Raw genomic sequence first — 13,843 nt, forward strand, 5'->3', positions numbered from 1 at the left:
CACGGAGGGAGGAACAGTGATCATCCGTCTCTTTTGTTTTTCTGGATCCACACGCAGACGTGCAAACCACCTCTGGAGGCGTCTCATGTGTAATAAACCCAGTGGGACAACTGTGTGAACTGATGACATCATTCTTAACAGCTTCATGATGGAAAACAGCTGTTACCACTCTGCCAGGTCTTACGAGACGGAGCTGGTCTTTTAAAGTGTCGATTCTCGTTTGTGATAAACGAGCCCTCATGGTGGTTGAGTTAGCTCCACTCCCAGATAAACAATTGTCTGGACCAGGAAAATTGAACTTTTCTTCCAATTTATGGTGAAGCCCAGATTTAACAGGTGTGATGTCAACACCTGAGCATGCATCACTGCTTCCTGTCTGGAGCGTGACAGCAGCAGCAGGTCGTCCAGGTAAAACTAAACTCTCATCCCTGCTCTGTGTAACGGATGCAGGGCTGTCTCCACACACTTTGAGAATGTACGAGGCGCGAGAGGATAACCGAACGGCAGCCTGTTGTACTGATACTTAATCCCTTGAAAGGAGAAACGCAGGAATTTTCTGTGTTTTGGGATGATCGGTATTTGAAAATAAGCATCTTTCAGGTCGACGGAAAACAAACCAGTCGTTTCTCTGGATGTTGTCCAACAGCTGTCTGGTTGTCAACATGTGAAACGGTTTGTCCATGATCACCTTGTTGAAAGCTGACAGATCTAAAATCAGTCTCATCCCTCCGGTCCGTTTGGGAACCAGGAAGTAACGTGAGTAAAACCCTGTTTTTTTCTCTCCCTTGGGAACTCTGGAGATTACTTCTTTTATCAGAAGCTCTTGGACTTCTGCATTTAGGGATGAGATTTGGTCTGGTGATGACAGGACCGTCTCTAAAATTCCTCCGAACGGAGGGGGTCGGGTTGCAAATTGTAACGTGTAACCTTTGCATAACACCCTGGCCATACATCTGTCTGGCAAGCATGTTTTTAGTCACTCCGCGTAACGTTCGTGGAGTGGACGTGCGTTTAAGTGATGCGTCATGTTTTGTACGGATGTCATCCAGTCCACCGCCTCGACCGCTGTCATGTCGTGGGAATGTTTTCTGCATGACCCAAGGCGAGGCTTCCTCGAAAGGGCTCTGAACGCGCCCATGTGCTGTGTTCGGACCACGGACCAACCTTCATGTCTAGGTGGGCCAGTGTGTGCTGAGGCGAAGCGTGGCAGCTGATGGCGCCGTCGGGCTGCGTGCTTGACGCCACTGCGGTGAAAACGCGTGTCGCTCTTGCCGCGTGCAGTGTCCTGCGCTGGGTTCGCTTTGAGATCTCGCATCTATGCCGCCATGAGCGGGCGAGCGCTGCGAAGCTGTGAGTGCGACTTCATCTATGCCGTGCCATTTGAGTGAAGACTGCAAGCCCCGCGGGAGCACACGTTTTCTCTGGTGGGACGCGCGCCGCTCTCGCTGGAAGCGAGACTCGTCACTGGGTTCGCTCAGCTGTCTCACGCTTATGCTGCCGTGAGCGGCCGAGCGCTGATACGCGATGTATCAAGGCTGCCTGCGCCGCGGCGGCACGCGTTTGCTTGGATGCGGCGTGTGTCACTCTCACTGAGAGCGTGGTCCTCCACTGACCCGACCTGCGGTCCCACATTTATGCCCATGTGGGCCGGTGAACGCCGGGGAGCTGTGTGTGCACCATCATCAACGCAACGCCGTTTGGGTGAAGGCTGTTTGCGTCACGTGAGTGCGCATTTAACACCGCTTGGGTGAGGATCGTGCAGCTCAGTTTGACAATGAGTTATTTCGCTTACCATTGTGAGGTGTGAGCGTCTCGTCATGTCTTGGAGCAACGGTGAGTTTAAAAAACCCTTATTAAAGACACCGTCTCGTTATGTATGGAGGGTGTGTGTGCAATCGCTGTGAGTCCATCCGAGCTTGCAGACTGGCTAGAAACAGACACTTGATCATTGAATGATGTTTTATTCAACATTTGTGTCATATTTACACACACCCTCTGCAGACCGTCATTCTGAATCTTTTCCCCCATGAGCTCTGGGATTCGTTGGCCCAGGGCGCCGTCTGCTGGGGATCTCTGGGAAAAACGTTGGACACTCTGTTGCCGGGATGAAGAGGGCCGGACGGGCTGAAGCTCAGCGAGATGGCCGTGGAACCGTCTTGCCACCGGCTCATTTCGTGTGGAGGGTGTGAGTGAGAGCCACTGCCAGATCATCTGAGCTGACAAACTGGCTAAAAATGGACACTTTCATCATTAAATGATGTTTTACTGTAGGAGACAAAGGGTGGATGAATGACTTGAACCAGTTCTTTAACAGATTTGATCTGTCACCTACCCTCACCCCTACTCCAGCCCTGTCCCCCCTGCTGTCAGCCCCATCATCACCTTTAATGACTGCCAACTTTTCTTCTCAGGAATTCACACCTCTCAGCCATTAGCCTCCCCCTTCATTCCAGAAGACTTCATTTCACAGCCCCCTTCCCCCACCTCCATCTTGTCCCTATCAACTCTTCAGGTGAGGAATGAGCTGCGAAAGATCAAGGTGCGTAAAGCTGCAGGTCCAGAGGGAATTAGCTCCAGGCTCCTGAGGTGCTGCTCAGATCAACTGTGTGGCATCATGTGATTTATGTTCACTCTGAGTCTGAAGCTGGGGAAAGTACCACAACTGTGGAAGACCTCCTGTGTGGTACCGGTACCAAAAACCAAACATCCCAAGGCTCTGACCTCACATTTGATGAAGACCCTCGAGAGGCTGGTTCTCAGCAATTTGCGCCACCTGGTAAGGTCTTCATTAGATCCATTGCAGTTTGCCTACCGGCCTGGCATCGGGGTGGATGATGCCATCATCTACCTCAGGCACCAAGCTCTGACCCACCTGGAGAAACCTGGAAGCACTGTGAGGATCATGTTCTTTGATTTCTCCAGTGCTTTCAACACCATCCAGCCAGGACTTCTGCGGGACAAGCTGGAGTTATCAGGAGTGGATCACCACATGTCCCAGTGGATACTGGATTATCTCACTGGACGCCCACTGTATGTGAGGACACAGGGCTGTGTCTTTGACATGCTGGTCTGCAGTACGGGGGTCCCACAGGGAACTTCGCTGGCACCGTTCCTCTTCACCCTCTACACTGCAGACTTCACCATCGACTCCCCACACTACCATCTGCAAAAGTTTTCTGATGACTCTGCCATAGTCGGCCTCATCACAGGTGAGGACGACTCAGAGTACAGACAGCGGACTCTAGACTTTGTGGACTGGTGCCAGCAGAACCACCTCCTGATCAATGCTGCTAAAACTAAGGAGCTGGTTGTAGATTTCCGCAGGCACAGGTCCACCTCACTGATCCCGATGAACATCCACGGTGTGAACATCGAGATTGTGGACTCTTACAAGTACCCGGGTGTTCACCTGAACAATAAACTGGACTGGTCTCACAACACTGATGCACTTTACAGGAAGGGTCAGAGCAGACTCTACCTGCTGAGGAGACTGAGGTCTTTTGGAGTGCAGCGGGTGCTCCTGAAGACCTTCTTTGACTCGGTAGTGGCATCAGCCATCTTCTATGGTGTTGTGTGTTGGAGCAACAGCTTATCATCAGCTGAGAAGAAGAAGCTAGATAAGCTCATCAAGAAGGCCAGCTCTGTGCTTGGACGCCCCCTCGACCTAGTGCTGGTGGTGGGAGACAGAAGGACTCTAGCTAAAATAACATCATTGCTGGACAACTTCTCCCACCCCATGCATGAAGCTGTTGCTGAACTGGAGAGCTCGTTCAGTGACAGATTACTGCATCCTAAATGCACAAAGGAGCGTTACCGCAGGTCCTTCCTCCCAGCAGCTGTTAGATTCTACAACCATCACTGCTCCCAACAAACTCAATAAGGATTAAATACATGCTGACCTCTGCTTAAACATACACTCTGCCTGTAATACTGTACTGTAAATAGTCTGCCATTCTCAATGTTCCAATACATATTGAACATTATTATTGATATTGTTCATCTTATTTCTTATATATTGTGTTGTTTATTAACATTTAGGAACTTGTGTGTGAAATCTTTAAATCTTTTTATCTTTTTATCTGTTGCTGCTGTTGCTGCTGATACACTGGAATTTCCCATCCGTGGGACAATAAAGGCTGTTTCTATTCTATTCTATTCTATTCTATTCTATTCTATTCTATTCTATTCTACTCCAAACTCGTGTCACCTACACACATTCTCTGCCACAACCGTCAATTGCTCTGCCATTTGTTGTCCTAGAGCGCCATCTGTTGGCGGTCTCAGGGAAACTCTGAAAAACTCCGTCCTCCGGCTGCGATGCAGGCCGACAGACAGCAAAGAGGCGCACCGGTTGGGGGTGACGTCAGCTGCTCTGCAGACGGAGCGTTATCTCCTCCCACCTCTGAACATGTACACCAACAGCGTAACGTGTTGTTCGCTGCGGCTGTCTGGAACGCATGCTGGCTAACCGGAGGCGCGGGACGCTAGTCCACCTGGACATCTTGCTCCGATGAAGCCTCCGTCAGGCTTGGCTCCAGGGGGCACTGAGGGAAAAACCGCTCGGTGAAAACCCCTCTGCTCTGGTGATGGGCGCGGGCTGTGGGAACCGGGCCCCCAATCTACCAGGTAAACCGGCTGTGGCCTCATCCCGTAGGACACCCTGTTGGGAAAAGCGAGGCCAGATGGGGTCTGGACAGTGAGCCGGAAAAGGAGCTTAGAAAAAGAACCCTCCCGCCGGATCATCCGAACTTGTGGGAAAAGGCGCGGGACGTAAAAAAGGTGCCTTCATGTCAGCCACTCCTGGGTTACGCGGGCAACCCCAGAGGGTGCCGTCTGCCGGGAGTGGTGTGATCGCCGATGCGAAACGAGGTGGGATGAGGTGAGCATTCGCTCAGCCCCCCTCCACCGACACTATGCTCTCCAGGAGGGAATGAGCCGCGGGGGGTCGCTGCTGACGCTGCCTGTCTTGGAGGAACCATCCGATTCGCTCTGGGGGACGGCGATAAGAGGAAAATTACAAGATGGCGTTGTCCAGCGTGTAGCGACCTGTCACTGAGAAATACTCCTCGGCGCTTACCTTGAAACAAGACTGCTCGTCAGCTTCTCCTCAGGGAGGAGAGCTCACCGGACGACCGGAGGTCGATGTGACGGGCCAAGCATTCTTAGCAAAGGTTGGTCATCTACACAACTTTCCTTCTTCGTTCTTCTGACAGTGCTATTAGCTCGCTGAAGAAAAATGGGAGGCGATCACCCGCTCTTTACGTAATTTATACGGACTGGGTGGGGCCCACACAGCAGGTGGGCGTGGACTAAATTTTTTCAGTGTAATGCTTCGCATAACGGGATAAACCATCAGCGACAGCCTTAAAGGGCGAAGCTTATACGAAAGAGAACAAGACACTTCGTTCTAATAACTCGTCTCTGACTTTCGACCGACATCCACTACTACTCCTCATTCAGACAGAAGACTAAATGCACACTTACTTCGTAAATAGGCATTTAACTGTATGATCAAAAATCTAATGAGGTTTAAAAATCATTAATACTGTTTCACAGTTGATTTAAATGAGTGGTTCACTTCAACATTTAGAAATGGTATGAACTAAACACACTTTTGATTATCAAGATATTTTAAAATAGTAATGATAATGTAAAAAGAAGAGTGTTCTTTCAATTGATTAATTCAGGATACAATTAAATAGTCTCTTGATGAGATAATTTGTATTTCTGGATTCAAATCAATGAAATAATTGGATGTTCCACGTACGCTGCTGAAAACTAAAGGGGACAGGGCCTTTCAGTCAGTGGCTCCAAGACTGTGGAACAGTTTGCCACTGCAACTTCGTTCTGCTGACTCTGTTGAGGTTTTTAAAAAGCAACTGAAAACACTTTTATTCTCCCACGCTTTTATGTCATGATTTTACTGTGCTTCTTGTAGTTCTTAGGCTTGTTTTATTCTTTGTATATTTTAGCATTGATTTTTTTTGTACAGCACTTTGTGATTTTATGTCTGATTTTATGTACAGCACTTTGTGATTTTATGTCTGTGATAAGTGCTTTATAAATAAACTTTACTTACTTACTTACTAAATAACATTTCCTGTCCCCTGAAGGTCTTCAGAGACAGTTTGATGTCGGAGGCCTAGTTCACTACACATGACTAAGCTGATTTATTTATAATCATTTCTATTTCATAATTAACTAATTATGCATATACTGTTTTACTTAACCAAGAGCACAACACCATGGAAAAAGTAACGTTATAGCCAGACAAGATGATGTTAGAACCTATTTCAGTTGGTTATTCACCCCTGTAGTGAGGCGGAGTGGAACAAAGGTTAGAGAAGGTCAGCCTGTGATTGGAAGGTCGCTGGCTCGAATCCCCGGACTGACATCACCAACAGAAACAACTGCCAAGTCTGTGCGAGTTAGTTCATTAGGAAGGGAGTAACGAAAGAAGACAAATGTCCTCTCTAGTGAGCCTGTAGTAAGGTATATATCTTTTACCAGGATTTTATTTCTATGATTGTGTTATTCACAGAATAACATGTACGACACTCCTACAGTTTAAATTTTTTCTTTACATTCCTGTACACATTCCCATACACGTCTAAAACATGGCTTGCAAAAGCACATAGTTTAATTGGAGCTGGTTGGGAGTAATTGGCCCATGCCTAGTTGCCACAGTAATATTCATTTAAAATGTAAACGCTTGACATGGAACCCTCTTTTTTCATTCAACCTTTATTTATACAGGTTAATCCCAATGAGCCTTGGTAGACTCATTTACAAGAGGGACCTGTTTTTAACAAAGAGTGACAATAGTAGACAATCATAAAAAGTATACAAATTGAGAAGAACAAAAGAAAATTATATTAAAAAAACTAAAAAACTGCTAGGTTGTACAGCGATGTAGAAAACTAAAAATAGGAACATGTCTGCATTGTTTTTTTCCACGACCTTAGCAGATGTTTGAAGCCACTTAAAGATGTCAAGGTCGAGAGCTTGAGATCTTTTTGCAAGATATTGCAGGAAACAGGAGCGGAGAAGGAGAAGGCCCTTTTGCCTAGTTTAATCTGCACTGAGGGAACACTGCATGTGATAATGTCCTGAGAGTGCACGCTGTAGCTGCACTCACACAGTGACGTGTAGTAGGAGATGTATGAAGATAGCAGACCAAGAAGTGATTTAAAGATGAAAATGTACCAGTGAGAGAGTCTGCGTGACGTTAATGATGACCAGTTAACCAGTGATTAAAAGGTGCAATGGTAAATGGACTGCATTTTTATAGCGCCTTTCTATCTGATCAAGATACTCAAAGCTCTTAACACAACAATCTGTGCCTCATTTACCATTCATACAGCACTCTACTAGATTTCTACAAAGCTAATTGAACAAATCATTTTAATGAGACTAATCAGTGCTTTAGATCACATTCATACACCGATGGGACACACTTCGGAGGCAACGAGGGGTTCAGGGTCTTGCCCAGGGACACTTCAGCATGTGACTGCTGGAGTCGAACCCCCAACTCTTGCATTGGAGGACGACTGCTCTAACCACTCAGCCACAGTCGCCAATGGTGGGTACGGTAGTTACACCCAGTTATGAATCTTACATGATAGTATATGATAGAGAGCATCCAACCAATGCAAGGTGCAACTCTTTTGGAGTTGCAGTTAAAATAAATTAAGTTGAACTAGTTTTGGTATTCACTAAAATTCATGCTCAATAATACAGGTGTAAAATCCAGAAATGTTCAGTCAAGTCATCTGTATGGTTTTTATTTTATTTTTTATTTTTTCTGAGATGTTTCACCCTTCATCCAAAGGACTTTTTTCAATCTGAGGAGCCACCAACAAACAAGACTGACAAACAGCATACTCCATAGTGGAAAAAAACCCAGATAGTTTTGGTGTTATTACTACTAATATACCCCAATCATTAAAAACACATCAGCAGTATTTACACAGAAGCACAAACGAACACTCCTTCTATCGCATTTCACCTTCTGAACAACTGTGTATTAAACAAACACATCATCCATGGTGTTGACCCATCCATCCATCCATTATCTTTTACCCGCTTTTTCCATTTTGGGTCTTGGGGGTCGCCGGTGCCCATGTCCATCAATCACTGTGTGAGGGACGGGTACACCCTGGATGGGTCGCAAGTCCATCACAGGGCCACATGGAGACAAACAACCATTCACTCTCTCACTCACACCTAGGGACCAATCAGCCTAACATGCATGTTTTTGGTCTGTGGGAGGAAACCGGAGTACCCGGAGAAAACCCACGCATGCACGGAGAGAACATGCAAACTCCACCCAGAAAGGCCTCTGTACGGTGATTTGAACCAGGGACCTGCTTGGTGTTGACCCAATGAGATTTAATTTCCGTTTCATGAAACTCTTATTGTGGGAATTAAAACTTCTAGAAATATATTTCCTTAAACATTGTTTTTTTAATTATTATTATTTTTTTTACAATAACAAAAATCTTTGTTTTGTGATGTGTTAGCATATTATTGCATGAGATGGGTATACACTGATTCTGTTTCATCATAGCAGGTCTTTCAACTGGCAACAAGTTACTTAACCCCAACTGGTGCAATGAGTTGCTTCTTATTTCTTAAACAACCATGTTGAAATTCAAAAAACGTTCAATGCAAAAACAACTGGACTTTATTTGTAACAGAAGACGTTTCGCTCCTCATTTGAGAAGCTTTCTCAATTCAAATCTACAAAAAAAAAAAAAAAAAAAACTAAATCTACAAAACACACTAATAAACAGAAAAAGGACAACAGATGTAAAAACATTGTCATCCCTTATGTTGCGGGAGTATCAGAGAAATTCAGAAGGATTTTCAACGAACACAACATCCTAGTACATTTCAAACCCAGCAGGACTCTCAGAGACTGGTCCACCCAAAGGGCAAAACACCCATACACAGAGTGGTGTATTGTATGCGGTCCAGTGCAGCGAGGACTGTCCAGATCTCTACATTGGAGAAACTAAACGGCTTCTTTTCAGATGCATGGCTCAACACAGGAGAGCCAGCTCCTCGGGACAAGACTCAGCTGTTCACCTCCACCTCACAGATAAGGGACACACTTTTGAGGACCAAAATGTGCACATTTTGGACCAAGAACACAAATGGATTGAGAGGGGAATGAAGGAAGCAATGTATGTAAAAAGAGAAAAACCATCTCTTAACAGACGAGGAGGCCTCAGATTTCTACTTTCAAAAACATATAATGCAACTTTAAGACTGATTCCCAGCCGGTTTTCACTCTTGATGGGAACAAAGGGGCCTCATCTGTGAATTAGAGTAACAAAGACCTTAAGAAACCCTTACTGTTAAGGTGTTGAAGTGTGAATTGTCAATCTGCATATGTATATGTCAGCCTTATAACCTGAACCCCTCACTCACTGTTCTTTGAATTGAGAAAGCTCCTCGGATGAGGAACGCAACGTCTTCTGTTACAAATAAAGTCCAGTTGTTTTTTGTATTGAACGTTTTTTTGAATTTATCATGTCCTGGATGACTTGAGAATCTTCACCAACCATGTCGAAAAACGCATTACGTAGTTGTGGACTAGATATCAGTCTGTTTGAGAAGGGTCAAATCATTGGCATGCATCAATCAGAGAAAACATCTAAGGAGATTGTAGAAACTACTAAAATTGTGTTAAGAACTGTCCAATGCATTATTAAAAACTGGAAGGACAGTGGGTACCCATTGTCTTCGAGGAAGAGATGTGGCCGGAAAAAATCCTGAATGATCGTGATCGGCGATCACTTAAAAGTTTGGTGAAATCGCATCGAAGAAAAACAACAGCAGCACTCAGGGCTATGTTTAATAGTGAAAGTAAGCACATTTCCACATGTACAATGTGAAAGGAACTCAAGGGATTGGGACTGAACAGCTGTGTAGCCTTAAGAAAACCCCTAATCAATAGGGATGCATGATCCACTTTTTTTTTTTTTACTTCTGATCCCGATACCTAAATCTGGATATTGGCCGATACCGAGCCCGTTCCGATAACATCATCATCATTGATTTTATATGAGGCTGTAATAATCGCCTCTCGTATAATTTGTACAAATATATTCATGCATGTCCAATAAGGCAACTTGAGGTAAGTTTTATTAATATTGAATAAGTTTCAAAGTTAGAATTAAATCTTGCTAACACAAAACACAGTTTTTTTTTTAAATATAGTTTTAAAGTGGATATTAAAGTGATTAAATGGCTTTAAACATCTAAGTTCATGGCATAAACCAACACAGACATGTTCCTGTTTTTAGTATTTTACATCACTTTATAATGTAGCTGGTTTTTATATATATATATATATATAATTTTTTTTTCTTTTTCAATTCATATGCTTTTTATGATTGTCTTCTGTTGTACTGATAAGTATCGCCTGGAGGGTAAACTATATCTTGGCTGCAAGTATTCAGTCAAGCTGCAAAATCCTTAGTTTTCTACAGCTGATAGCGTTTGGTCATTAATTACGATGAAGTTGAGCAACTTCTTAGTAAACATTTGAGCTCTGTGGATTGAGCGGTGCGTTCTTCTCGTTTAGTCCAAAGCAGGTGGTCTGATTTTGGTCAGCTACTCTCAGTCTGTCCCTCCTCCGAAACGGGCAGACTGAGAGGGGCTGATCGAAATCAGACTTCCTGCTTCGTACTGAATGAGAAGAACACACTGTTGAAGCCACGGAGCTTGAATGTCCAACGCAAAACTAACTTTACCGCAGTTTAATGTGATGCAATGTTTGATTAAGTTTGTTGTATTGTACATTGCGACCGAGCTTCCCCCTCTCGGTACAACAGCTCTGCAGACATTGCACATTGCTGTCTTGCGGTGTTTAGTGTAAAATACATCCACACAGCGGACATGTTTTGACGAAAAGTTGGTTAGCTGTTATCCACAGTGCTGGTGAAGATTCTCAGTCATCTAGGACATGATAAATTCAAAAAATGTTCAATGCAAAAACAACTGGACTTTATTTGTAACAGAAGACGTTTCACTCCTCATCTGAGGAGCTTTCTCAATACAATGAGCAGTAAGTGAGAGATTCAGGTTATAAGGCTGAGTGAGATAAGGTTGTTTTCACATCTGATAGTCCGGTAGACTCGGTTCAGTTGGGGACCAATATTCATGACATTTTGTTTACATTTGAGCTGGTGTATTTGCATTCACACTGCACTGTGCAGTCAAGCCAACCTGTTGAACCAACCTGTTCCCCCCACTCGCCTATGGGGGCACTGCACCAAGAACTACTGAAAGAAACAACACAAAAACCCCTGAAGACACCTCTTCTTCTTCTGGAAATAAAAACAAAAATGGAGTGGCATCAAGTTTTAGCAGTTTTAGGAGTTATATTTTGTCATTTTTCAAAAATGGACTCGGCATGAGCAGAAGATGAGGCAGAAGACCATGGAGAATATTGTTTTTCACACAAGGCAGCTGACAGCTCCATATAAGGTAAGAGAAGTGTTTGTTTGCCCTGCGCTGTACTCTACTTCTTGCTTGTGGAGTGGGGCCCGGCCTGATTACATTCACACTGTACTTGAACCATGCTGGAGTTTTCTTCTACCGGACCGAGACCTAGGTTTTAGCCCGGGCCAGAATTCGCCTTTTTGTTCCGTGACAGAGTTCGATGGCGCGTTCACGCCTCCCCAAACAAACCGGACTTCCTAAGAAAACAAGCTAGAGTTTGATTAAAGCGGGCTAAACAGGGCAGGTGTGAATGCACCCTTAAGACACACACACATATGTAGATTTGACAAGTCACACCTCAACACCTTAACAGTAAGGGTTTCTTAAGTTTTATTTTTAAGGGTTTCTTAAGAAACGTCTTCTGTTACAAATAAAGTCCAGTTGTTTTTGTATTGAACGCTTTTTGAATGTTAGCCACAGTGCTGCTGTCCAGTCCTCATGTTTTAGCTGGCAGCAAACTATGAAATGGATTTCCTAAATATGAGGTGGGTCTTATTACTCTGGGCTTCATGAGATATGCCTCCATTCAGGAAACCCATTCCATAGTTTGAAGCCAACTTGCAGAGCAGCAGGCAGGGAATCACTTGGAGACTTTTCAGCAGACAGACATGCATCATGGATAGGAAATCTCTGCAGGTTGTATCGGAAAAATCCGATACGTAAATTATGCTGGTATCAGATGCTGATACCGATATGGATCGGCCCCATCCCTACTAATCAGTGAGGCTAACCAGAAAAAAAGGCTTGACTTTGCTAGGAAGCATAAAGATTGGACTCTGGAGCAATGGAAGAAGGTCATGTGGTCTGAGTCCAGATTTACCTTGTTCCAGAGTGATGGTGAATCAGGGTAAGAAGAGTGGCTGGTGAAGTGATGCACCCATCATGCCTAGTGTCTAGTCATCAATGCAAGATCTTGGTGAAAAATTAATGCAACACTGGATGGAAATAGATCTTGTAAGACTGCAGAAGCTTATCGAAACAATGCCACAGTGAATGCATGCTGTAATCAAAGCTAAAGGCGGTTCAACGAAATATTAGTGTGACCTTTTTTTCTTTTTTTGGCCAGGCAGTATATGTTACCATGGTGATCTAGTATTTTCTGTGAAACCAAAAACTCTGACTTTCAGCTTAATTTAGTCGTTGAAGTCATTTATCTCACTTCATGGTCCAACCCTCAGGGTTAAAATTTGCTGTGGTCCTTAATAAAAATAAAAATAAACTTTTCTATTTTTTAGCTGTTTGTTAAATGCTCTGCACTTTATGAAACTGGGATTTTTGTTTTCCTGTGACTAACAGATTTTCTCCAGGCTGAGTAGGGTTTGTATTTGTTTTTTTTTCTTTCTGTTTTTAAAAATGAATTATCAAACCTGTCCTCACTCTCTTTGAGAATTGCTGCCTTTATGTCTTGGTGCCTTTGAAAACCCATTCAACTCAAATCTCAAATTGTGATTTGTCCTCCCACAGATGCACACAAAATAGCTGTTGACGAGCTGCGTGAACATATGCAAATCAAAGATGCAATTTAAAAACGGACTAACTGCTTAACGTTAAAGGGTTGCCCACTGGCTCCCATCTGTAGTTAAAATATTTTCTTTTACATTATTTCACAGAATAATTCAACAGAGTTTAAAAGCTCGGAACTCAGCATCTTTAGACTTATAATTAAAAACCTTCCTGGGGGAATAAAAATAAACCTGTTCAAGATTAACAAAAAATAAAAAATTCAATTGCTATTGGTGTGACTTGGCATGACTTTCACACCAAATTATTTGACTTGCCTTTTCTATTATTACTTTTTATTTTTACTTTTATAGGTTTTTTATAGGTTTAGAGATGAATATTTTTTGCTTTTTGTTTGTGAAACAAGGTCAGAGGAAGCTGGTTCTGGTTCGGTCGATTGGACCCGGTGTTATGCCATATTCTGTGACCTGCAACAATGCCCCCTAGGGTCACAATATACGGTGGTCACAGAATATGGTGTAACACCGGTTCGCAAGCTCCAAACAGTCAGGAAGTTGATTCATTTTCTGTTTCCTTACGGTAGTTGAACCGGAAGATTCATCTTTAGTGAACTATTTCCAGACTATTGATGCATTTCTACCCGTTTGCCAAGACTGGGCCTGCTCTGCTCCATCCGTCTGCTTGGAGGAATCCATTTTGTAACCCGCTCCCGGTGCGGAAATGACATAACGGCGACGTAATGACATCACCACGAATACTCGATGTGAAATTAAAAAACTCAATAGATGTCCTAGGAATCTATGTGTAGATTACTCGAGTAGTCTGTTAAAGCCCTAATATATATACAAACCGGATTCCAAAAAAGTTG

At 43.8% G+C, this 13,843-nt stretch overlaps 1 protein-coding gene across 1 annotated transcript in view; it reads left to right on the forward strand.

The window, feature by feature from the left end:
• Window positions 1-13,843, forward strand: part of LOC119411497 (chloride channel protein 2) — a 479,672-nt gene that overhangs the window by 42,880 nt on the left and 422,949 nt on the right. Inside the window, exons 2-6 of the mRNA XM_037678447.1 lie at window positions 2,371-2,539; window positions 2,804-3,030; window positions 3,076-3,193; window positions 3,269-3,393; window positions 4,261-4,423. Coding sequence (XP_037534375.1) covers window positions 2,371-2,539; window positions 2,804-3,030; window positions 3,076-3,193; window positions 3,269-3,393; window positions 4,261-4,423 — 802 coding nt within the window. The remainder of the gene's footprint in view (window positions 1-2,370; window positions 2,540-2,803; window positions 3,031-3,075; window positions 3,194-3,268; window positions 3,394-4,260; window positions 4,424-13,843) is intronic.

This window comes from Nematolebias whitei, chromosome 6 (genome assembly GCF_014905685.2).
Source record: "Nematolebias whitei isolate Nwh7 chromosome 6, NemWhi1, whole genome shotgun sequence".
NCBI classification, from domain to species: Eukaryota; Metazoa; Chordata; class Actinopteri; order Cyprinodontiformes; family Rivulidae; genus Nematolebias; species Nematolebias whitei.